This window comes from Oryctolagus cuniculus, chromosome 9 (assembly GCF_964237555.1).
Source record: "Oryctolagus cuniculus chromosome 9, mOryCun1.1, whole genome shotgun sequence".
Classification (NCBI taxonomy): domain Eukaryota; kingdom Metazoa; phylum Chordata; class Mammalia; order Lagomorpha; family Leporidae; genus Oryctolagus; species Oryctolagus cuniculus.
The window spans coordinates 112,203,939-112,231,338 of NC_091440.1; the positions used below are offsets into that span (position 1 = coordinate 112,203,939).

General features: G+C 33.7%; 1 protein-coding gene across 24 annotated transcripts in view; it reads left to right on the forward strand.

Moving 5' to 3' along the window:
* Positions 1–27,400, forward strand: part of ATF7IP (activating transcription factor 7 interacting protein) — a 136,479-nt gene that overhangs the window by 17,339 nt on the left and 91,740 nt on the right. For 5 of the 24 annotated variants that reach the window (XM_051850281.2, XM_070049402.1, XM_070049414.1 and 2 more), the window contains exon 1: positions 21,976–22,225. The exons of 6 other annotated variants lie outside the window; for them this stretch is intronic. In XM_051850281.2, the coding sequence (XP_051706241.2) occupies positions 22,218–22,225 (8 nt within the window). In that variant the 5' untranslated portion in view covers positions 21,976–22,217. Of the gene's footprint in view, positions 1–1,047; positions 1,373–9,005; positions 9,556–20,236; positions 20,464–21,975; positions 22,226–25,217; positions 25,427–27,400 lie in introns of those variants that run through there. 13 more of the 24 variants (XM_070049417.1, XM_070049405.1, XM_070049409.1 and 10 more) reach the window with 8 other exon arrangements.

A 27,400-nucleotide genomic window follows, 5' to 3' on the forward strand; every position in this document is an offset into this window, starting at 1 on the left:
CTGCCCCAGGAAAAATAAATAAGGATCTTTTAAAGCTGAGTAATTCAAGACTTTTTAATGAAAAATTTCAAAAATATACTGAAAGAATGGATTCCATATGCTCATCATTCAGCTTGAATAATTATCTCTTCTTTTTAACTCTATTCCTGCCATCTTCTTTATACCCTGAAAAAGTTTTAATAAATGCTTACATTTAATGATAGATAGAGGAAAAGATAGCACAAGATAACTAAATTCTAGGAAGATAGATCAAGGAAGAGAGAAGAAAATGTGGATTATATAGCTAATGGGAACTGTCAAGCAAACAGGTTCATTGTGTGCATTTGTCCTCTTCTTGATGACACTATTAGTATCCTTCCCTTATTTGTCTTGTTAATATACCCTGCAGACTGAGTTTTACCCTTTTGTGCTCTCTTTTTGCCCCCCCAGATTATCTACATTATTTTTATTTGCTTTTCATTCATATCAGAATGTTGGGAGGATAGTAGCGGGCATGAAATGTAATTTGCACTGGGACCAAATACTCACCTGGGGATGTATTTGTGACCATCTGGACTACTGGAGAGAAGAAATTATTTTTATCTTTATTGGTAAATTACTCAAAATAAGCTCTGTTGCTACCTAATTCTAAGGACACTATTGTCAAGATTCAAACTGGATTGTAAGCTGTAACCATCCTGTTAACATTGGAGCACTTTGGGGCTTAGACTGTGAGGAGAAAATCTTTAATTAGCCTTCTATAAATTGAAATTAACTTGATCAAATGAATATCAATGTAAAAAACTTAGTTTTCCAGATATAAAGTTGAAACTCTTTTCATGATAAAAGTAAAATAGAAGGTTAAAAAAAAAAAAAAAAAACAGGCCTTGAGCAAGGTTTTGGCTTTTTTTTTTCTGGACTGAAATGGAGGCTTTCTTTCAAGCGAATTCCCTGATGTTTGCTCTGTGTGATTTGGCTCTATCTCTGTAACTGCTAATATGTGGCATGGATTTCAAGTTGTTTGGGATCTGGATGTACCCAAAGTCTGTTTTGCAAGTCGGAATTCACGGGCATTATGTTACAAAACTGGCTTGCTGCCTTCTTTTTTCTTTCCCTGTGTTCTGTGTAGCTGCATTGTTTGTTGCAGTATATGCATTAGCTGTTGTCCGTGTTCAGTTTCCTGTAGGCTGACAAAGTGGGAGGGGCTCCGTGTGATACATAGCTGAGTTTTCACTCTGTGAGTTCTTGAGTGCACGTTGCAGCCATCTTAATTACACTTTTGTGCAACTGAGACTGTGCAGCTGTCTCAAAATGGCTGCTATCCTAGCCTTTGTAGCTGCTTAAGCAGCAAGTATGCCACTGAGGAGTCTTGCTACTTGCATCAGGACCAGAGGTAAGCATCAATTTCTCATTATTTTTTTAGTATTCTAATTTAAAAAAAGCATTTGAATTTAACTGAGTTTATATAAGAACTTAAGAGCTTGTTTGCTTAAAAAGTTGAAATGTTTGCTAGAACCTTTAAGCCTCTGTTATGGAAACAGTATATAGGATGGTGAGGTCAAAGGTTAAATTCCTGTAATTTCTCACCATTTTATGTTCTGTCGTTGCCATAACATTTGGTCATCGAAGTAGTATTTCTCTAGCCCCAATGAACTTAAAATTCCTTTTGTGTTGGACATTTTATTTGTTGATATGAATTTGTAGAAATTAAAACATTATCTTATATCAATTTTTTTAAAGCCATAAATAAGTCTTACTTGAAGAACATGATTTTTTCTTTTTCTTTTTTTTTTGTGAGATACTGTTTAGAAGCATTCCTTTTTAAATTCTGTATATAAATCATAATTACAGAGAATTTTTTTAGTTTGTCTTTCTTTTTTTTTTTGTATTATGGATTGCAATTCTTATGATGCTGGTTATCCAGGTCTCTAACACTTTCACATTTCTAATGATGTTACACTTTTTTTGTTCAGATTACTTTTTCCTTAAGTTGATGTACAGATTTTGAATTTGGAAGTAAGTTTATTTGTAGACCTGGATACCTCTTTTCTGTATACTTAATGTAGGTATTCTGGTAGTAATAGACCTGAAGTAAATACTCAGTTGTTTTAATTAATTAACTGATGTTAATTGTTATGTCCACTTTACTCATAGCTTAAACTTGTAGGATATTTAAAAGTAATACAACTGAATGATTTTATGAATTTAGTTTCCAAATTTTCAAAAAGATTTCTTAACATTGTTCTGGAATTGAAACGTTTATTGAGATACTGTAAGTTCATGATTATATGGAAAAGTGGTAAAATGAAATTCTTACTCAGATAATATTTCAGATAGCAGAACAGTTATAATTTAAGCATAAATGCATAAATTATAGTACATTTGAACTTTTTTTCTAAATGGTATGCCACACAACTGGCTTTGTCAGTAGTGTGTTATGAATATATCACTGACTAATATGACATAGAACAGTAAGTTTTTAACTTTCTAAATAGAGAGGTTTCTGAACACAGCAACTTTTTACAAATTAAATTCTTATAGAGGACTCCAGTATGTAAAAAGACTGCTATTTTACTGTTACATAATTTTATAGTGTAAATTTTTAACATTTATTTGTCATAAATGTGTTTAATAAAATGAGAATTAGATTGTTATGATGAACAAGACTTCAAAATACAATCATATGTAACTAATATAAGGTCATAATTGTCCAGATCTAGTTCATTCATTTATTGAACCTCAGCCTCTTAAGGCACAATGGAATTCAGTTTTAAAGTTACCCTAGAATACATCTTCATTTTTAACTTTTGAGGCTAGAGTATAAGATCTATATTTACATGACTTAACAGATTAAAATTTCAGCCTTATCACAAACTTGTGTTTATATTTGCTCTTAGTTATTTTTTCTGAGGCAGAAAATTATTTTTTCTAATTTAATTGGTTTATTTGTCTTAGTGACCCAAAATGTATTTTGGAATCACTATCTCAATTTTATCAACAGCTTTAGCATGTTTATTTCACTTTCATTAACTGCTACATTACACTGTTTTTATGACTATCTTTTATGACATCTTACATTATTACATTCTCATAATCTGAACAATGATTTATATAAATCATCCAGTCACACTAACTTAACTCTAAATGAGAAAAAGAAAAAAAATTCTGTGTGTGTGAGCAATTCTATCTATCATTCTTTCAGTAAGGTCCTTAATTGCTCTTGTTTTCATGCCTCTTACTGTATGAATATTTCAATGTCTTGGTGGCAGGTGGGGATCAGAGGGAAGAGATTGTAGTGTTTAGAATATGTGTATTTCAAAGCATTTTATGTAAATCAGACTAGCTATTTGGTATTCTTTAATACTGTAGAACCACTGACTAGGTTGAAATTATTGAGGACAATAAGACCTTAGGGGGGAATTTTAGTGATCCTTTCTTTTTGCCTTCCACTGCTGATTATTAAATTTAACTCCATAAGATTATTACTTGTACATGGGAAAATGCTAATACTTTGTAGTTACTCAGGATATATTGCTAATTCTTTCATTTCTACGTTGCATTTTTGCAACTGTAAGCATAAACTAAAACTCATTAGGATTATTACTTTTGAGGTTGGCTATTGTTTTCAGATTTTTTTCTGTTGAATTCCAGGTTAACTATTGTACTTGATAATTGAGGACATAGTATATATGGGAATTAGATAATTGATGTTTTGATATCATTTTGTCACTTTTTTTTTGTCCTCCCCATTTGTTTACCCTTTTCTATAAACCATTTTATTAGAAAGGAGACTGGGTTGGTAGAAGGAGTATGAACCAAGAGTCCAAACCTGAATATCAATCCTGGTTTTCTGATGTGGGCCAATTTATCTCACTTTTTGAATTTTGTTCCCTCATCTATAAAATAGAGAAAAATTCCTATCAACTTAGGAAGCATACACAGAGTTGAAAACCAGTTTACATGGTATGTCTGTAATGCCATGAAGTACTCTGCACATATCTGCATTCTTTTCTCCTAGTAATATTTGAGCATTTTTCAGTTTGTTTGCTTCTTAAATGTCATATGCTTTGTCAATGGTAATATATCAGAGTATTTTGTAAAAGTAATTAAAAGTTCTCTAGTAATGCACGCCTAGAAAGAAGAAGAGCTGACATTCACTTAGTAATGTTGTATGTTCATGTTTATATTATTGGGCCCTACCTTCTGAAATAAACTAGCCATCCTGGTGTATGAGTAGTGGCAGATGTATTAAGTACTGCCAGAATGTTGGCATTACAGATTGTTTCAGTTTTAGTGTGGCCAAGTCCTCCAAATATACTGTGAGGAAACAGCTTCTCTATAAAAGATAACTTGAATTCAGGACCTAGAGTTTTTTATGTTTTGTACAAATGAAAATCGTAAGAAGGGTAAAGTTCTCTTTCAGTAGCCAAAAACTAACAACCAACAGACGTATTTTTATCCTTCACTTCCTGCCCCATTTCTCTACTGGTTAACATTTATTTATTTATTTTTTAAAGATTTATTTATTTGAAAGAGTTACACAGAGAGGAGAGGCAGAGAGAGAGACAGAGACAGAGACAGAGAGAGAGGGAGGTCTTCCATCTGCTGGTTCACTCCCCAGTTGACTGCAATGGCTGGAGCTGCACCGATCTGAAGATAGGAGCCAGAAGCCAGGAGCTTCTTCCAGGTCTCCCATGTGGGTGCAGGGGCCCAAGGACTTGGGCCATTTTGTACTGCTTTCTCAGGCCATAGCAGAGAACTGGATGGGAAGTGGAGCAGCCGGATCTTGAACCTGTGCCCATATGGGATGCTGGTGCTTCTGGCCAGGGTATTAACCTGCTGTACCACAGCACGGGCCCCTAGTGGTTAACATTTAAAATGGTCAGATTTCATCCAAATATAGATGTCTCGTTTCATAAATGCTGGTTTGCATTTCTGCTGGAAAACGATAATCTTGAGTAGATGTTATTTCCTTTACATAGGGCCTACTGTTGGTCACGTCTGGGTCTATTACTGATTCACATTACCTGGCTGGACCCTGTAGGGGATCTCTGTGCAACTCCTTGACTACTAAATGATTATGTTAGATAAAGAGTCAAGAAGGAGCCACCATCTTTGAGTCAGAGTCAGGGTGAACCCTGTTCTACCACTAGGTTGAGGTTATATGAGAAATGTGTACACAGGCACTTTGAAAAGTTCATGAAAAATGCATATTATATATTAGCAAAGCTATGACTATATTTCAAAAATTGTTTTTGATATTTATTTGTTTATTTGAAAACCAGAGGGAAAGAGAACAAACAGATCTCCAGTCTGCTGATTTCCTCCCCAGATACCTGCAAGAACTGAGGCTGCACCAAGCCAAAGCCAGGAGCTGGGAGCTCGATTCTGGTCTCCCATGTGGGTGTCAGGGACCCAACTACTTGAGCAGTCACTTTACTGCATTATAGGATTTGCATGAGCAGGAAGCTAAAATCAGAAGGGGAGTAGAGACTCAAATCCAGGCACTCCAATAGAAGCATGCCAAGTAGAGACTCAGATCCTAGCTCCCTAATGTGGTCATGCCATTCAGTGTTTTAACTGCTGTACCAACACCTGACCCCTACACTTATAATTTAATTCCATTTTTCATGAATTTTAAAGTACTTTTGTGTATAATGCTTGAGTAATTTATAGTGAATGCTCAGTATGTTTTATGTATTAGTTTTATGAGATGAGGCAAAAGATTCATTTATTTATTTGAAAGGCAGAGTTACAGAGAGGTAGAGAGGTAGAGAGGTAGAGAGGTAGAGAGGTAGAGGTAGAGGTAGAGAGAGAGCGAGAGAGAGAGATCTTCCATCTGCTGGTTCACTTCCCAAATGGCCACAATGGCCAGAGCTTGGCCTATCTGAATCCAGGAGCCAGGAGTTTTCCGAGTCTCCCATGTGGGTGCAGGGGCCCAAGTACTTGGGCCATCTTCTACTGCTTTCCCAGGCAATAGCAGAGAGCTGGATTGGAACTGAAGCAGCCGGGTCTCGAACTGGCACCCATCTGGGATTCCAGCAGGGCAGGCGGAGGCTTTACCCATTATACCACAGTGCCAGGCCTCAAGCTGTGTATTTTAAAATGTCACTTTTTCTTTATTTTTGAACGATTTATTTGTTCATTTGAAAGTGAGTTACAGAGATAGAAGGAAAGAGGGAGGGAGGGAGGGAGAGAGAGAGAGAATCTTCCATCTGCTAGTGTACTCCCCAGATTTCAGAGAGAGAGAGAGAGAGAGAGATGGGGATTGATCTTTCATCCACTAGTACACTCCCCAGATGGCCAAAGCTGGGAGCCAGGAGCTTCATTCTGGTCTCCCGTGTGGGTGGGTGGGTAGGGACCCAACTAATAGGGCCTGCTTTGCTGCTTTCCCAAGCCATGAGCAGGGAGCTGGATTGGAAGTGGAGCCAGTGCCCCTATGGGAAGCCAGTGTTGCCAGCCTTGGCTTTATCTGTTATGCCACAGTGCTGGCTCTTTCTTCTTAGTTTTAAAATGGGGATAGTGTTCCTGGGATATAAATGAGAATAATAAATATAAAATGCCAGTGTCTGACAAAAAGAAGTATGAGTTCATTAGATTGATTGCTGTTAACTCAGAAGGTTCTCTCTGGCACAGAATTTTTTTTTCCTAGTAATTAATTCTGGAAGAGTGAATTTGGGAGGTCTGGGATACTGGATACTTTAGAAAAGGATCTTTAGGGAGAGAGGTTGTTAGGGGTCTAGGTGATTTAGGGTAAAAATGCCTGAGAACAAGGTGTCTAGAAACTCAAGGGGAAGATTCTAAAGAGCCCCAGGGGGCCAGAACAGCATTCTTGTGGTAAGGCAGAAAGACCCAGTGAAAGCAAAATGAACTGTGAATTTGAACAGTGGACTCAACAAATTGAACAAATACTTATGATGCACCTATTATTTGCCAGGCACTGTTTTGATGTCTGGCATCGAAGATCCCCGCCCTCATGGAGTTTACATTTGTGGAAGGAGTGGGGAGATAGATGACATGACAGAGTAAATAGGAGAAAAGATTATAAATACTGAGGGATTGTGAATGTTGGATAGAGGGTAGAATAGTTAGCCAAACAATGAACAATATTGTAAATGTGGTCAGTCCAAGAACTGTTCTTGGTCCTCCATGAGATTGAAATTTAGAGTGTTTATGTCCATCTGAAAAACAAATTTTGTGTCAGTTGAATCAGATAAAAATAATTTAGACTCATTTTTCTTGCCTTATTTCAATTTTTAAACAATTGATTGCATTTTACAATAATGATTTGTGATAGATTGGAAATAAAACATATTGTGAAATAAAAACTTTGTGGTATAAAATACTTTTTGATCTTTTATTGTTACTAGTTTGAGAAAACTGAGCTATATCAACAAATTCCATTGTTGTCACTTTTAGTAAGTGAATTGTGGAGATTTTGAGCTTTGGATTAATTAATTGTCAGGTGATTGGTTTATTTGAGCTTTGAAAACCATATGTAAGTATTCATTTTATTCTGGATTAAATAATTTGAAGTCCTTTGATTTTCAGGTATTTTCATTCAGTGTTGGATGTACATAAAAGTAGGAACAAAAAGGGAAGAAGCATCAGAAAATGGGAGGAATGGGATATTTAGATGATTTTCAAGGCATTTTTTCCAACTTCAGATTTTATAATCAATATATGGCACTTAGCAAATTCTTATAAGACTTCTCCTTCCAGCAGGTGTTAATTTATGTGATGCATGTATGTACACATTATGTGAAACTGCATCCTAATATGTCACCTCGCCTGCTATTAGTGGGGCACAGATCCTGAGAAAAGAGTGTAGTTGTTGGAGGAAATCTAGCATTGTTTATCAGTGATAACTTAGACATTTATGAGTAAGCACCTATTAGTAGTCAACTGTTTGCTATTGATAGCTTTATCATACACCTCATTTTCATCCCTACTATCTTAATTATGTAAGAGGAGTAACATTAGTATGTTTTAAGACATTGGAAAATAAACTGAAAAATAACATATTTTGGAAAACCCCTAGTTAACCCGTAAGTACTTCTTTTATTTTATTATCATTTCAAATGTGGTACCAAACTATTTTTTAGATTATTTGAAGATAAAATTTAATATATCTGTACTATTAACAAAGTGGAAGAATAACAGTAGCGATAAATAATTACAGGTCAGTAGATAACACAGTAACAAAATAACCTAAATAAAGGACCTCCATAAGTAATGACTCAACTCTTACCCAATCAAATCTAACCATTTAATGATATTGGAATGATGTAGGTTCTAAAGGGATATGGTACATAAAAAATATATTGTGGTGAAAATGTTTGTAATTTAACATGCCTAAATTTTGATACTGAGCATGTGCCTTAAGAATATAAACTAGTGGTAAATGTGTTGAATTATTTAACCATCACAATAGTGATACCTGAAGATGTACAAGTCTGATTTGATTTGTTAGAGCAATATGAATCTAAAAGCAAATCTATTTGGTGATACCATTTAATTGATTAGCTGATAAAATTTGAAAGGTAGTTGTAGAGTAGAATGAAGATAGCTTTTAGCTAATGTGAATTATAATTTGAATTTGTAATGATTGTTAAAAATAGCAACCATTGAATTTATGCAATCATTCTGGCCCATGCCTCAAGTTCTAAGGTTTTTGAATATCTCTGGGGGTTAAAAATATTTTTTCGTGAGAGTAGAATTTCATTTATTCAAGAATTATAAGTTGGTTTTATTTTATTATCTGAATTTGAATTATATTAGTAAATAGGTAACTAGATATATTCTAGAACCAGTCAGTGCCTGTTGGGGATTGAGTGGGGAGGGTTTACTCAGCAGTACTTTCCTGTAGTTTGGTCTTGAAATGAGGACTGCTTTATGTAAATTGTTCTTACTGGCGCCAGCTAGCTGTAACTGCAGTCTGGCTGTGCTAGGGCAGCAAATAATATGTGTCATGGATTTTCTGTTTGGAATGTAAAAGAATTCAGCTTTTTGGACCGTTAGAACAGAGTTGATGCATTAGATTAGGAGTAGTGAGACCTCTACAATTGACAGTGAATGTGTGGAATAGTGAGAAGCTATAAACCTTTTAAGCTTTTAAGTTCTGCATTTATAGATTTATGCCTATTGATACTATTGGGTAATATGTGGGAGGTTCTGAACTGCACACAGTTGCTGCAGACCTAATAGTTGGCAGCATAGAAAGCAGTACAAAGAATTCTGATTCTAGGCATTTTCACTTGAAACAGTCATTTTGAAGATAGACTTTGTTTTGTGAGCTTCATTGACATATTGTCTGACGTTTTTTGGCTTTTGTGGTTAATGGGATGTTTGCTGCACAAACTACACAACAGATGTGAACCACTGTTTGAAAGGAATTTTAATGTGTAGCCAACCTACTGTATTCGTTTTTTTCATGAATATGAACCAAGCAAGGAATTTAGACTCAAGAAGGCTGACCTAGAAGTCTGCATTAGCTTTTAATGTTTATACAAAAGAACTAAATAGCAGTGGTTTACAGAAGAGGAAGTCTTTTTCACAGTATCAAGCTGCCCACAGGTAAGAGATTCAGGTCCTTTTTTTTTGTAACACCTCCCTATCCCTCAGAGCTTCATATCTTTCTCACCATTGGGAAGTGTTTTTTTATTTTTTAAATTTTTTTATTTGTTTAGTTTTAGTCCTAGTAATAACAGGATTGGTAGATTGTTTAATGTTAATATTTAAGAGATTTTGAGTGCCATATTTGGATTTGATCTTTTTAAAAATGTCATTTTCGTCTTCTCAAAATTTCTTCACATTTGAATTGAAGTGAACTAACAGTGGGCTTAATATAAATATTATTCATGCATACAGTATGTCCATATTACATATAAATCAGTTTTAGGTCTCTCTTCATTATAGTTTGCTACTATATTCTCAGTTATAGTGACACCAGCTGGTACATGCAGAGAGATGACATTTTGTAACCTTTCTGAACTATAAAGTTTTAGTGTAAACTTATCACTTTGAACTCACCATTACATGTAAGACTGCTTTATGCTTTCACATTTGACTCATTGACAGATATTAGATAATGCATATTTATATATATATCATGGTGAAGTTTTCCAGTTCCTTCCTTATTCTTTCCATTTCCACATTTAAATTTATCATCATTTTTCACAAAGTGAATTTAAGGCTAAAATTAAAATGAATGTATTAATTGGAAATTCTAATGATTAATATTTTAATTTTCAAGCTGAGGAAAGGATGCACAGGCATTAGTTATTCTTTTTCTGTATGCCTGAAATAATAAAGAAAAGTCCTGTTAAAAATAACTATGTAAAATAAAGACTATATTACTATTTACTTTCAAGATATGAAGGTATGTGTTTATAAAAAATGCTAATATGCAAGTCTGTTTATATTAATTAGTATGGCCAGAGATAAAATAGATTACTGATTTATGTGAAAATTTTGGGGGAATGAATGTGAGGAGTTTAATAAGCAGGATAAAGTGAAGAGTTGTAGTGAGGTATGCTTGGAGAAGTAGAAGAAATGAATGACATTAGGCAGTTCTTTTGCCTCCCTACCTAGAAGTTAAACAGCAAGCTCTTCAACCTTAAAGTGTTTATTTAGATGAGACTTCATTTCTCTAGCTTCTGGAAGGCAGTTGGTCATTTATTATTACATGGTTGTGTACTTAAAAGCTGAAGGGCAGCTTTGATAGACGCTGCACTCCTGCTTCTGGGTCATAGACTGTTGTTACCTGTTACCTTTTGAAAGGGTTGCTTGGATTTCTTTAAAATTTTTTTCTTATTCTATTACATATAGAAATTTATATTTTTATCTATGTTTCATCTCAGTGAACAGTTTCTCCATGGAAGTATGGTGATAGTAGAAGGAAACAAAATTTTGATTCCTGTGTTTGAGGTTGGATGGGGAGAAGGTCATGCTTCTCTTGGTCTGGAGGACATGTTCATCTGAAACAGCTGGGAAATCTTTCAAACTTCTCTTGAGCTATTATATTGTTTGGGAGAATGTTGGGCTAGAAAGATAGTTCACACAAGCTGGGTTTTATATATAGAAAAAGAGGAACAAGACTGTTACATCAAAATAGGAGTTTGTTGAATGCAATTCCAGTTAAGTATAAGAGCAAAGAAAGATGAAACCAGAGAAGAAACATGTAGGACAGAGATAAAAGTCACGAGGGTACAAGTGGATATAATCTTTGACACTATTGAAGTTAAGTGTGAATGACCCAAAATCTGGGGATAAAAGTTTGAAGTTTTAGTTTTTGTGTTCCTCTCAGACAACAACATTTATTTTAGCAAGCATTGTAGAAATAAATCTAAGTGTTCCAACGTTGAACTTGGTACAGGAATCTACTGTTAGAAATTTCTGACAGGTAACTATCTCATTTCTGAACTAGCATTTTTAAGGACAGAAGGAATTCCTTCTTTTGTTGGATGTTTGAACAAAAAATTTTGCTTATTTTGAGACAGAGTTGTTTTTATTTTTATTTTTCTTTCCAGTAGCACCCCCATCATGTGTCTATGTGTCAGTCTTTGTGTCCCTCTCTCAATATGTATATTTGGATTCCTATCTCTAGCACAACAGATTCACACTAGTTTTTAGAAGCTGTTCAAGTTTCCTGTGTTTCCAAGCTAAATTTCCTCTGATCTTCTGAACTATTCCTTATATAACATGTTCCAGATCGTTCTTTAGCATGGTCATACCCGTGTTTGTCCTACAGTTATTAAAAGTACTTCTTTGTGTTCTCCTTCCTCACTGGATACTTGTTGCAATTTGACTTTGTATTAACATTTTTGGCAGCCATCTTGTACTGTTGAATTGTTTGGATTTGCAGTTGATTGAAATCCCTCAGTCTTTTCACCCATACTTCATTAATAACATTGAATGCACTTCTGTATTTGGGCCATGTATTTTACCTTATATTTATAGTTTTGCCTTTTTTCTAATATTAATTATTATGCTTTCTCTAGAACTTCCTTGCTCTGTTTCTCCTATTTAAAAGAAAATTCTTATTTGAGAGAGAAAGTTTCCACCTGCTGGTTTACTCCTCAGATGCCTGCAATGTCTAGGGCTTGACTGGGCCGGGCTAAAGCAGGAACTGGGAACTCAGTCCAGGTCTTCCACGTGGGTGGCAAGAAAACAGCCATCACCATTGCCTCCCACTGTGTGTTAGCAGAACATTGAAGTCAATGAGCCAATCGTGGGTATCCAACCTTGGGAAGGCAGTGACTTAATCAGCATTTTAACCACTAGGACAATGCCTGCCCTGATTTTGCTCATTTCAGAGCACCTGCTTTTGGTTTCAGTGATTGCTTACTAATTTGTTGAGTTTGCTCTCATAATTTTCTGTTTCATTGTAATTCTTTGCTTTGGGATTATACCTTTCTGCCTTTACTAGTGTTTCTGAGTTTGCACTTTTAAAAAAAAAATATGAATTTAAGGCTATAACTTTTCTCGTATTCTGTCAGTGCTTTTTTTTTTTTTTTTTTTTTTTTTTTTTTTTTTTTTTTCCTACTGATCTTCTCCCTTATCCAAACTGGTTTTTTTTTGTTTGTTTGTTTTCTAATTTATTAGGAGATGATTTTCTTCTCATCTTGTTGGTATGTCCAATCTTGTTATACTATGCCTGAAGAATATAGCCTTGTGTTGTCTATGTAGTTTGTTTGTCTTTGTGTTTATTATATTTCCTTGTCATCACATAATCAGTATTAATGTATATTGGATGTATTTGTGAAAATTTTATATTTTGAGTTTATTAGGTATGTAATTCTATTTATTTTTCTATTTAGCATACTAATTGGGATGCATTCTTTATTAATTTTGTTTTCTTTATCTAGATTTTAGGTATAGGTTTGTCTTCAATAGTAGAATTATTAGTATCTTTCTGAAATTTTTATTTTATTGGTGTTGTGAATTGAATAAATATAATTTAGGTATCTCAGAGGTACACATTTCTAACGGATTGTTCTCAATAAGATACATATATTTACATAAAATACTACAGTGTGTAGTATCACTGATTTTCAATTTGATTTCTATTTTATTTGTTATATATGTGTTTAATATGGATACCTATCCTTTTCTTCCATCTCTCAGTTTTCAGTCTTTCTATTCTATATTACTTTATTATAAAGTGTGTCTCTTGTTTGTAGTACATTATAAAAGATGTTTTTATAATTTCCCCAGCTTGAAACATGCTAGATTTTTATTTTCTTATTGATATTTTTCTTTATTTCTGCCCCATATCCTGCAATCCTTAAATCTACTAGCTCTGCTTTCGTAATTATCTGGGATTTTAGTTCCAGAATATTGAAGATGATGTTGATTATTTTAACCTGTCATGAGTTTATTATTATTATTATTATGATTATTATTAAGCATTGCTAGTTCCCTTATCTGAGATCCTCCTTTTAGAGTATTTTGCTTCTGTTGTACTACTTATATATCATCATGTAATTCTTTTAACTAGGATCTGTTTTCTCAGTCTTTGCTTAGAAGTAATATCTATCTTTCTTCATTCTTGCTGACTGCTAGTATGGCTGGCAATAGAATTCCAGGATAACAATAACTTTCCCCTTGAATGTTAAGTGTACTATTTTCTTTCAGTATTCAGTATTGTTGATGACAAGTCTGATGTCACTTTATTTCTTATTCCTTTGTAGTTAACTGATTTTTTAAACTCTTATTAATATTTCCTCATTGATTTTCTGAAATCTTGCTACAATATGCCCAGATGTCAAAGATACTTATTTTGCTTGTCTTAATTTAGTCTGTTTTGGTATTCAGTAGGTATTTTTATTAGGCAATTTGTACACGTTTTTCAACACTGTGAAAGTGTTTTTCTTATCATTCTTCCCGTTTTCTTTGGTTCTTTTTTTAAAAACTCCTCCAGAATGAAAGTTGCTGCTTGTGGGTATTTCTTCCATGTGTCTAATGTTTTTCCTTGGTATAATATTATGAGAGAATGAACAGACGGTCTTAATTCAACTGGATAATTTAACTACTCATGCAGCTCATATTTTCAATTTCTAAGATTTTGGATTAATTTCATTTTTGTATCTGCTTTTTCTTGTGAGTGAATTGGCATCTTATATACATTGAGGATTTTAAAATGCTTTATATTCTGCTTCTAATTAGCTAGGTTTTTTTTTTTTTTGGTTCTTGGTAACGTTTGGCACTTAATCTTTTGGATTCTTGGTTGTATTCTTCCCCCTTTTGTGTTTGAGATGTTCTTTTGTATTTTGTAGAGATGCGGACTATTTAGGTGATTGTAAGGAGTGAGGAAATTGTACTTGTTGCATATGAGATACACTACTTGTCTTCGGATGGTAGCTTCTCTGTTTTCGTTAGTGTCTGTGAGTAACCACCCTGTCCATATGCATAAATGTCACTGCTGCTCTGACAGCACTGGCATGGAAGAGAGAAAGTGCTGAGCTAAACTCTTCAAAATCAAATTAAGCGAATGTTTTCACGTGTAGATTCAAACTGGTGTATCAAGTCTAAGTCTTAAGTCTAGGTTCCTTTTGTTTCTCCCAAAGTGGGCTGCTTTAACTAGTTTGGCAGACTTTAAAATATCACTTGCATGCATGTATACAAGTACATGTTTAGATTTTTTAATGTTTTAGAATGTATGCCATAATGACAGAAAACATTTACTAATTGTTTTAATATAAAAATACTTTCTATTTATTATGTTATTTAATTCCTATGACATTTCTAAGAGGACAGACATTGCCATAGTTTCAGTTTCATGGATAAGCTGTTGAGGCAAGGAAAGAATACTGATCCTGCTGGCAACTTACTAAGGAAATGATACTAGTATTCAAAAAGGTATGTCTGGCCTCAGATTTGCACTGTTGATTACTGAATTCTACAACTGTTTTTTGTATAGTTAGTGATATTTCTTAGAGATCTTTTGGTGTGTGAAAAAGTTCTGCTAAATTCTTGTAAACATCTTAGTGTAGATTTTTGGTGTTTTTTTTTTTTTTTTAAAGACTTTATTTATTTATTTGAGAGGTAGAATTATAGACAGAGAGAGGGAGAGACAGATCAATCTTCCATCTGCTGGTTCACTCCCCAAATGGCCGTAACTGCCAGAAATGAGATGATCGGAAGCCAGGAGCCAGGAGCTTCCTCCAGGTCTCCCACGTGGGTGCAGGAGCCCAAGCATTTGGGCCATTTTCCACTGCTTTCCCAGGCCATTAGCAGGGAGCTGAATCCAAAGTGAAGCATTGGGGACTCGAACCTGCACCCATATGGGATGCCAGAACCATGGTTGGAGGCTTAATCTACTGCTGACATTACTACTATTTTATTGATGATACATTTATTTATTGCTATAATAGTGCAACAGTATGCAATGATACATTCTCCTTTAAACATGTTACTGTATTTTGATATATGCCTCAGGATGCCTTTGTTAAAGTGTTGTATAGTTCCTGCCTGCCTATTTTCCTTTTAAATTAGGATACTTAACTTGTCTAACAGTGTATGAGATTGCTTACTTCTTTTTTTTTTCCCCTCAGTAGGGTTGCAGGCTCCATGAGTACAGGAGCCAGGTTAGATCTTCTTCTTCTTCTTCTTTTTTTTTTTTTTTTTTTTAACATTTATTTATTTGTTTGAAAGTCAGAATTACACAGAGAGGAGAGGCAGAGAGAGAGAGAGGTCTTCCATTTGCTGGTTCACTCCCCAATTGGCTGCAATGGCCAGAGCTGTGCCCATCTGAAGCCAGAGCCAGGAGCCTCATCTGGGTCGAACCACAGGGTGCAGGGGCCCAAGGACTTGGGCCATCTTATACTGCTTTCCCAGGCCATAGCAGAGCCTGATCAGAAGTGGAGCAGCTAGGACTTGAACCAACGCCCATATGGGATGCTGGTACTGCAGGTGGCAGCTTTACACTCTATGCCACAGTGCCCACCCCCAAGAGATTGCTTACTTCTGTAAATAATTGAAAACCATACATAGTTGCTAATCTGAAGTTTAAAATTGTATTTTCTCTTTTTTTGTTTTTGTTTTTCTTTCTCTGCTTGGTAGTCAAATTTGGACATCTTACATTTCTTTTATAAATTGCTCATTTTTTCTAATAAAGTATTTGTCCTTTTAGCTAACAGGTGTTCTTTTTTATTTGAATACTTATCCTATATCACTATGCTTTCTTTTCAATTATTTCTCAAAATTTGTGTTTACTTGTATGTGTTCCACTTTGTGTGCCTCTGAAATTTTCTATTTATATCTAGTCTGTTAGCAAGTATACATTTATCTGAATTGCTGTTTTGGTCTATTCTGGTGTATTCATTTCAAAATTCATCTCTTCCCTGTTAATTTGAGATTTCTCTATTATATTCTTCTACTGTGTATGTCTTCTCTTTGGATAATTATTTTGCTGTACTCACCTTTGGTGCTTATGATAGTAATTATTGCTTTGTCATAAACTGTCCCGTCCGAGAGGGCAGACATCTTTCCTCGTTATTTTTGACATTCATATTTTTTCCACTTTTAGCAATTTTTCTCTTGCAGAGTAAAGAGTTTGTTATGATTAAAAAATAGGTGAAGTTCTGTTTGGAATTATTTTCACTAAGTTTTATCCAGAAATATATGGTATTTTTCCTACACTGAGTCTTATCTAACATAACTAGTATTTCACATATTTTCTTACCTCTAATTTTTTTTTAGTGTTTCTGGATACTGTTTGCCTACCATTCTGGATTTTATGTTTTCTTCATTGTCTCTTATAACCCTCATTTAACTCTTAACTGTTTTGGTCAGAATTCCAGTAACACTATTGAATATAGTGTCACACTCCTTGCTGTGCCTTAAATGCAAACACTATGGTGTTTCACTACTAGAAATGAAGATTTCTATTGGTTAGAAATGATTTTTTTTAAAGAATTATTTTATTTATTTGAAAGAGTTACAGAGAGAGGAAGAGAGAGGGAGAGGGAGAGAGAGAGAGAGAGAGAGAGAGAGAGAGAGAGAGGTCTTCCATCTGCTGGTTCACTCCCCAGATGCTGCAACAGCCAGAGCTGCACCAGTCTGAAGCCAGGAGCCAGAAGCCTCTTCTGGGTCTCCCACGCGGGTGCAGGGGCCCAAGGACTTGGGCCATCTTCCACTGCTTTCCCAGGCCATAACAGAGAGCTGGATTGGAAGTGGAGCAGCTGGGACTAGAACTGGTACCCATATGGGATGCTTCAGACCGTGTGCCACCGCGCCGGCCCTGAGAAATGATCTTTATCAGCTTAAGGATTGCTATTTATGTGCTTACTTTTTATTTTTAGCAATGCTTAATTTGTGTTTTGATCAGTGAGTATGTAGAAAGAAATTCAATGCCGTTTCAATTTCTGCTGAATGATTTATTTTTGTAACGTTTGAGTTGTTAATAAATTTTTAGCAAACTTATTTTTAAAATTATTGTATTTATTAAAAATTAAAAAATGTATGGTCTCAGATGTAAAGGCTGTCTCATCTTTTTATAGTTAACCAGTGGATACAAGAATTTGAAGGGAAAATATATAATTTCTTGCTTTCTGGCCTTAAAGACTTACATAGTTTCCATAGGCCTATCTATTCTAAGGGCTGTTCTTTGCACAGTATACTTGTATTTACTGAATTAATTGATGTGCTCTTAACAGCTGATCTTTCTCTCGCATTTTTTTTTTCTCATCAGCAGAATAGCTTTAGAGTTTTTTGTCAACATAGAGAAGTTTTTAAAAAAATTTAGAAGAGAAATAAAATAAATATTCGGAAATACCAAAATAAGGTCCTAGAACTAAATTTTGAACCCATGAAACAAGCTTAATTATACTTGGTGGCTTATTGCATTTATCACTGCATTAATTTCCTTCAGATCGATCTTTCTTTGTTTCTTTCTCCCTCTTCCTCCTCCTCTACTCTTAAATTCTGGAGGCTCTAGGCTCGGTTAAATATTTTCATGTGGCAGAGAGCCAGATTTCTAATAGCCCTGAACCTCAGCATGCTGCTGTTGCTTAGCAACTACATGTGAAGTCTTGTGGCTATAACTGAATTATAAATAGGGTTATGAGCAGAAATGCATTTGAAATTGAGATTGGAAAGAAAGGTATACTCCCTGGAAAGAAGGCATACTGAAAGAAAGGCATACTCTCCCTCTCCATTTGAAATTGAATGATTTTTAAAATTCAGATTTTGTTTTCAGAAATCTGATTCATTAAAATTTGGAATATTGACTCTCTCAGGAAGACATTAAGGACTCTGTGGAGATCTTATTTATAATTACACATTTGAAAGCATTTTTTTGATAATTAGGATTAAACATTCTATACTGGAGATGTGGCAGTTCATGGAAACTGGAGAACTTATAGTTTTCATGGACACAAATGTAGCAAAATATCCATATGATATATTTTTGCTATGTTTACATAAAAATCTACATGCAGTAATATTTTGCTGTTAGACTATATTATTATACTTTCAATCACATAATTTCTTTACAGTGTGTTAAAAATTGTCCTGTAATAATGACCGTGTAGACATTTAATGAATGTTGCATATATTAATAAACCAAATATTTTTATCACTGCTTAAAAAGAAATGTATTTTGAAATGGAATTTATTAAAATGTTATTAGAAAATCAAAACTTGAAGGAGCTGTAAGGCCTTCTGATTTAATTTCTCTATCTTTCAGATATAAAGCTTTAGACCAAGAGATGTTGAATGATTTGTCTATGATATCCCATTCCTTTGTCTAGGTTTTTTTCTTGAATCATTATCTCTTACTGAGGCATATTTAGCCTCTCTCTCATTTTTTTTTTGCACTCATATTTCATCAGTTCACAAAATTTAATTGAAGTTTATAATTTTACAGTAAAAATGTACAACTAGATTCAGTAACAAACATAACTTACATGAACAGGTTTAGGTGAGAACAGAACATGAGCCCTTTGTATTTGTAGGTATCATTCAGTATATGAATCTTTATAGTTTTTTTTTTTTAATTCTAAAAGATGAAACTGAGTGGTATGAGTGGTAATTCTTGGTTTTGGATGAAGGAACTTGTTTTCTTAAAATACATAATAATTTTTTGATAATAGCTTCTAACTGCATGACTTACGAAACTAAGCTTTTCTTAGAAATGTTTGCCAGAAAGAAATAGCTTAATTTTTTGTATTTTTATGTATTCCTTACTGGGAAAATTGTAGAGGGGGAATCTAATTTTTTACTGTTGCTCCCAGGGGAGCTGCTGGTCCATTCTCTATTGTATGCCCAACTGAGCTCTTGCTATCAAAAGCATAGCTTTTTTTAATGAAAGGTCTTTACTAAAGAAATATGTGGATTTATAAATTGAATTGGCTGAAAAGATGTGGTAAAAAGTAATTTTAATTAGATCTGCAAGGAGGTGTAACCAGGAATATTGCTTTCCCATAGAAGAGAAAAATAGTTGGTGCAAAGAGGAATTTGAGTTTCCTCCAGAATATGGAAGAGGACGAAGGTATTTTCTTTAGTTTAATTGTACTTGTTGTTAAGTTAGATGTATGGACACAAAGGTTCTGGCCACAGAACATCTGGCTCTCAGCTGTCATTTCATACTCCTGGGGATTTTTAGCAGGGGTCATGTAGGAGGGGTGGGGGGAAGAGAATAGATTTTCACAGAGAACTTCTTAGAACTATCTTAAGTTCTGTAGGGCATTTTCATTGGTATACTAATTGTTATAAGGTGCCTCAATTATCCCCTCAAACTCAGATTGGTACGTGTTGTATAACTGCTTTGAATAATGTTCTGCTTGCATGGTTTTCTTGAAGTATAACTAGCCACTGTAAGTAAAAATTTTGGAGAAAGATGTAACTTAAATACGATTTAAGAAAATACCAAATATGGAGACATATTTAAAGTGATATTTGAGATACAGGATTATCAAAGCATTTTCCTCATGTACTGTCTTATTTAACAGAATTTATTTAACAGAAAATATTATAAATATAAAATTTAACAAAAAATATTATACTCTCCCACTAATTCTAACTCATAGGTTAGTTAGTTCATATTTCTTTCCTTTGTGATGAACATAATAGTTAAGTAAACAACATATATATACATATAACATTGAGGATAGTCTAACAATATAAATACAATTCTGTATATCAGTTGCATATGAATTTAACATTAAGAAAAAGAAATTAGGGGCCAGCCTCTGGCGTTGCGGGTTAAGCTGCCACCTACATTCCATATGGGTGCCTGTTCGTGTCCCAACAGCTCTACTTTCCATCCAGCTTCCTGCTGATGGCCTGGGAAAAACAGAGGAAGATGGAACATCTGCTTGGGCCCCTGCTACCCACGTGGGAGACCCTGATGAAGCTCCTGGCTCCCCCATTGGGGCCATTTTGAGAGTGAATCAGAATGGAAGATCCCTGTTTCTCTGTCTCTCCCTCTCTGTCTTTCAAATAAAATAAGTAAATCTTTAAAAAAATTTAAAAAACAAGGTAAGCTACTTTTCATGTATACCAATGATTAAAATAACAGTATTTTGTTTTTGAAAGCTTGATTAATTTTACAATCTAGCCATTGTTAAATTTTACATTTAAAAGAATGTTAGTCAGTTGGTTGCTCATTTAATTTTTACCCTTCCTTCAGTGGAGTTTTTGTTACTTAAAACTGTTGAATGTTCCTAAATTATGCTCTAAAGTCATTATTTCCAAGCTTTATTCATGATTCAGTCCTTTATAGATAATTTTCATTTTAAGTGTTTAGACTTTAACAGTGTCAAATATATGAATTCATTTTGCATTTTAGATAACAAGATAGTGACCAAAGAAAACATTTGTAAAGTTAATTTACTATTTCATCAAAATACATTGATGAAAGATTTGAAATGAAACATAGAGAGCATGTACTTTGATAAATTTAATTTATTCTAACGTTCCTGGACAATTTAGCTAGCCTTTCTTTTCAGCAGCTATAATTTAAATTCTTGAAATTAAAATGTGTGTGTGTGTGTGTCTGTGTGTATGTTTAATTTGGTTGTTATGTACTAGCCCACAATGCACTGTTACTGCAGAGTAAATTTGTAGTGTACAGAGAAATGTGTATATTGGGTTGGAAAGTACAATAATGAAATACATTCTATCTTCTGGGTAACAGAATAGGAAATTTCAAGCATTGTCAGCGTTAACAGTACCCCACTTGAAGCAAAATTGAAAAATCAGAAGTAGCAGAGTTGGACAGATTATATGCTCGTATGTTCAACTTTTACTTGACATGAACAGTAAGAATTTTTTCCTCCATTGTTGGAATTGTTTTATTCTGATTGAGAAAATGATTACTGAATGTGTGTAAGACACACTCACTGGGACGTTGAGAGAAATTTGTGTTAGAGAATAAAAAATGTGTAATCCCTACCTTATTTAGAGGTTTGCCTTGATAAATCATTTAAACTTTGTATTTTTAATATGCTAAAGAGTTTTTTTTAAACCAATAAATCAGGTTCACAAATAATTGCAGGAAAAAAGTGCTAGGAAAAAAATATAGCACTATTCAGAATTTGAGAATTCAGAGAATTGGATGTGTTAGAGCTGTGATTCAAATGCCTCTTGAAAAATGAAAATGACTTAAATACGTATTTGGGTGTACACATACACACATGTAAATAAAGTAACAGACAATGACATGTTACTTGGAAGAGGCCTCTTTTTTTTAGCTAAGCATTTAGATTTCTTTAATTGGCACTTAATAAGAAAAGGTGTCAAGTTAATATTTTAGGTGACAAAATGCAAGTGCTCTTTCCCTCACCCCCCAAGAAAATAAACTTCTTTAGCTGATAGTTTTGCTCTCACATCTATTTCAGGATTCATACTAGCATATTCTTTCTATTTTTAGGCTGTTGCCAGGCAGATTTAGAATTTCTTCTCTTTTGGGTTCCCAGTTTCTAGCTTCCTGATTGGTTATATGACCCTGTTTCAAATAGCCAACCACAGTGACTATGCAAATTATATTTTAGTTTCTGTTTCTATAAAAGAATTGTTAAGATGGTTGCAGAGGGCTCCCTTTGGGATATGCTTATTATTTTAAAGAGAGTTTTCATCATTACAGATTAATAAGCAAATGTAGACCCCTTTAAAAAGGGATATTTTGTTTTTAAATACTAAATCAAACTAAGCAAGTTTTATAAGGCCAAAAAATGCTTCTTGTGTCAGATTAGATTAATTTTAATGGTGCTGAGTTTTGCCTCTGTAAAGCAATGTATAAGTAAGTATTTTTTATTACTTCTCATAGGCAATCATGCCAACATTAATTTACAAGCCTGTTAAAAATGTTCTAGATTATTACCTTTGTTTTCTAAAATAAGGTCTTCATTTAAGAATTATTTCAAATGTCAGATATATATATATATAAATATATATATGTTGCCCAGTAATCTTATAGCCAATATTTAGTGTAGCCCATATGTGCAACATTATATACTTCATTAATATTACACCAAAATAGTAATTTTATTATTTTTTTTGTGAAACAACTTTAAAAACACGTAATCAGTACACTTAAGGTGTTTCCTGACATCTAAGCTTTGGACGTGAAAAATGTGTTAATTTTATACTAGATATTTGATGAGAAGTGCCAAAGTGTTTCATTAAACAATATTTAAATGTAGCTGTTAAAATTCATTTATAACAATTATTTTTAAAAGGATACCTTTAAAGTACTGGCAAATGTAGTAAATGATGGCAAAATACATCATTTGAATAAGCAATATTGATAAAATATGACCAAGTCAATGTAACTTCAAGAAGTTCAAGATGTGTGCCTCATTTATAAAACAATTTTATCAACATTAATTACATATAAAGCTTTTTGATTAAAATACCAGCTTAGAAGAGAATCTATCTCACTTAAGACATTTTAGTTCTTCTTGATAAAGATACTGAATTGCATTTTTCATGTGAAGATTTGATTAAAATTTTTAGCTGGAGTGTTTACCTGTATCATCCTCAGTACTGCTTCCTTTGCTTATTTTGTACTTTTATCTTCTGTGGGTATTTCACACTCATTACTACCATCCTGAAAGATAAGCATAATATAAAATTATGTCCCAGTTAGTAATTGGCTTATTGAAGATGAAGCTGTAAGAGAACAATGCTGGTATTATTTTACATTTATTGCCTTTTTTCACAAGTGTAATTATAGATATGTTTGTTGGTCTAGAAATGTGAACTCCCTAAACAGCACTCCATTCTCTTGTTGATGTTGTTTTGTCCATGTTGATAGTGTGACCCAGTAAAGAGGGTTAGGTTTAAAAGAAATGACTAATAAAATAGTGGAAATTCTGCTGTTCCTTTCTTTTTTAATATCAGCTTTTGTTGAGATATATTTCACATACTTTTTAATTCATCTGCCTCAAGCAAAATTTTGCACCACAAAATAAAATCAGTGTTTTCAACTGAGAATTGAATTCTTAAACAATCTGGTTGTAGCATTTGTAGAAGTTAGGCATCATCAGCATAAAGTGATTATTTAGGAATGGGTCATTATTAGGCCTATTGAGTAATATTTAGTTAAGCTATTTAATGAGAAAAGATTTGAATAAAAATTACTAGCAGCACACCACTATTCAGAAAAATATAATAATGTCAGTGAACAGCATGAATCTAATTGCAATGCCTAGAAGTGCCACATCCACTTAAATTATTCTGCTTAACATTTTCTAAGGTTTTGCTTAAGTTCTATTTTTAATTATACTTCACCAGATATTCATTATCTTAAATTAATGTAGTGATTGTGTCTGTAAGCATTTTGACCCAACAATCTTGGTACTTCTGACTTGTTTTTGGAAAGCATTACAGACCCTAGCTTATTAAAAAAAAAAAAAAAAAAGAAAAAGAAAAAGAAAAGAAGTAAGCCCTACCAATGTCCTGTTAATCAAACAAAGCATCTGAGATTGTGTAACTAATATGTTTCAGTTTCATTGTTCACCTTTATTTTCACACCCATTAGGTTCTTAGTAGAGCACTTGCCCTCATTTGCTTCCCTTGTTGCTGGGCAAGGTTTGCATTTCTGCTGTCTGATTGGTTTTAGACGACTGAGGCTTTGGGCCAATCAAACGGTGAATTTCAGTTCTCTCACAGGACTGAAACATTGAAGCAGCTGTTGATTTATTTTTCCTGTGGGGAGATTATATAAACTAAGAGTATGGCTGCAGCAAGCTCCCTCTTGGGTATGTTTGGAAAATTAGAAGATGCATCTGTGTAAAGGGGGAAAAATGAGATCTATTTTACAAAGTTGCTTACTAAGAAAATATAATAGGCGGTGAAATTGAGGAAAAACTAGATTTTGATTACAGGTTTTCTATTTTTATCTTATATTTAAAGAACTATAGAATGATATAAAAAAATTCCCTCAGTTTACATATTTATTTTGTAACCCACACATTTATTTATTGCTTCAAAAGGAGAAAGCTCATATAACATTTTTGTAACCTGCTGTGAAAGGAAGTTAAGGAGAAAAAGATGTAGTCATTGTATTTGTAACCACTTAATAGTATAGATTGCAAAGAATCATGCATTTTAATTTCATTAGATCAGTTAAACTAAGTCAGTTCTGTGCAGTAGACTGCATAACATTTTATAATGCTGTTCATAATAATATTTTACATGCAGAGTACTATTAATTTTTGGAATCAGAAATCTGTAAAATAGTGCTGGATGGGTATGGAAACAATTTGTTCATTATTTAAATTTAAGGTTTTATCAGATTTTTGCTTCTATATGTTTTCTAAATATAATATTTGTGGATTTTTTCTTTTTTTTTAAGAAATTCACAGTTGAATTTTACAATTCTAACTCATGGTGTAGAAAAGTATGTTCTTATGTATTGTCCATGTCTGACTCATTCCCCAGGTAGGAAATTGATATTTCTGGAATCATCAATGGCCATTTATTGCAGCAAGATAACTTAAAAGTAGCATAATGACATAAATCTTAATTATGTATGTATGTGTGTGTGTGGTATATTATTCCTATCATGGATTTAGGATTTTATGCAAAGTATGTTCTAGATTACTTTTTCAGACAAAGAACCACACTGAAGTATTGCAGATCCAGGTTTTGTTTAACTATGTTTCTCTGACCTTATTGTCTCTATCCTGTTGCTGGGCAGGAATCAGAATGCTAGCTGCTGATTGGCTGGGTTTGTGAGCAGCTTTTGAACAGCCACTTAAATTCTTGAGCTTTTTGAGCAGGCAGATTGTAGGCTAAGACATAACAGCTTCCCTTTGTTGTTTCATAGCTATGGTGTCTTTGCTAGAAAGAAGAGTAAAAGGAGTGGGTGGAGGGGGATGAAGCATAGAAGAAAATAATGTTTTCACTTAAAGAAGAAGCGGCTCATTGGGCTTTCCCTAAAAATAATTTACCAAAAACTTGAAAAATTTTACAAGCCATAGAGACCTATTTGCAGGTAACACACCCTTCTCTGGTTATTTAAATATAAATTTCTGTGGAAAAAAGATTTTATTACTGGTAGTATTTCCCCAGAGTCTTGAATCTGAATATTTAGTGTAAGGATTTAACAACTTTTTTTTCACATTCTTCCTTATGAAAAGAAAAATACTTTAAGGAGAAACTAGTTCATGTTTACAGTTACTAGTAGATACGATGGACATTTTCTGCTACAAAATATAAATGTTTTTTCCTGTGAAAATGAGTAAGTCGTGTGAAAGCTTCATGATTCTAGTGCTGCCACCTAAAAAATGTAGCATTTACTTTGTAGAATGGTTTTTATGGATGTCATTTTAATTCCAGACATCAGTATTTACAAAATCATCTTTAGAAATGCCTTCTGGTAATACAGCCATGGAGACTTATTTGCAGGTAGCACACCCTTCTCTAATGTGTATCTTTCTTAAATATGTTTTGCTTATGCAAAATAGATTTCTGAAAGCAGACTACTGATTGGTTTGCACAGATATGGCTGAACTAGTTTGAACTGGTTGGTCATGCTACTTCCTTATTGCTTTGTCTGTTTTTCATTATACCTAGAAGCTATAAAGATCTGGTAAATGGCTGTAGTGTGCTCCCTTGTGGGTATGGATGGTAGTCATTTTTATGATTCTTTTTGTAATACTTTATCATTATTGGATTTAATGGCAATTTTGTTGAAAAAGTCAGTTTGCCTTGGATTATATTTTTATGAAATGTTATTTGATAGTAGCTGTTTAGTATTAAACATGAAGTGTGCATGTTGGGTTTTCTAATTCATTTATGAAATACCAGAAGTAGTTAAGAGAAATTTGTCTCAGATTTAATTCATGTCTAAAAATGTTATCCTGAATATCCATAGATGACTGTGATGATAACATTTGTTCAGGGCCTACTATATTCTAAGCACATAATGTATAGATTCTCACTTAATCCTTATCACAATCTCTGTGGCAAGTACTGAGATTCCTTCCCTTTTTAAAGAAAGTTCTAAGCTGAAAGAAAAAATTGAAATGTTAAATAACCTGCTCAGTGTCACACAATAAATACCTGGAAGAGCTGGAATTTAAATCCATATGTCTACAGAATTCATGTTTTTAATTGGGTCACTAAAGTTATGAAATTGTTTCTTAAAAGCAGTACTTAATTTCAGTGCAACTGCCAGCCGTGCTTATAACATCTGAGAAATGTGTGTATTATAAGGTCAAAGTCTACAAGAATTACAGTTAAGTATTTGAAAATATTTAAAGGTTAACTATACTGCTTATGTTATAAATTTGTTTTGTATGTTTGGACTCAGCAAAGTGACTACAGAATTTGCATTGTATCTACTTTCCATAAAACTTTGCTGATTGCTTGACTTTGAAATGGATGGGGAGGAAACATGAAGTTGAAATTTTAGATGATAATTAATAACTCAAAATGTGTGTGATAACTTTGCACTAAGATTTCTGTTTATTAAAATAATTTTTCTAAGTAGTTTCATTCAATTCTTTAACTTAAATAAAAAGACTTGTAAAAACCAGGGAACATGTGGTAAGTAATTGGCTTAAAGCAAGAGAATGAATGCTGAAGGTGCTATAGTCTAGAAGTTCTATGACTACATGGTAGAAACTGTATTGACCTCCAGTAAATAGGGTAGGCTTATTGTTTTACGCCCTCCAGGCGAAGCCCATTTCTTACTGAACATAGTTAGGTTTATTTTTTGTTACAGGGTGGGAGGAATGCATACCATAGGGAAACAAAGGCACATCATCCTTAAGAGGATGTTAGGAAAACTCCTAGTATAGGATTTGGTTGGTTATAGTATAGTCTAGGTTGGGTTGTTTGGGAAAGATGTTAAAGAAGTCGAGCTTTACTCAAGATTGGGCGATATCAGCATGCAGGGGCAGTTTTATACTTGGATATCTCAGTAAATCTTATTTAAATAGGGAAAACCGACTACAAGGATTAA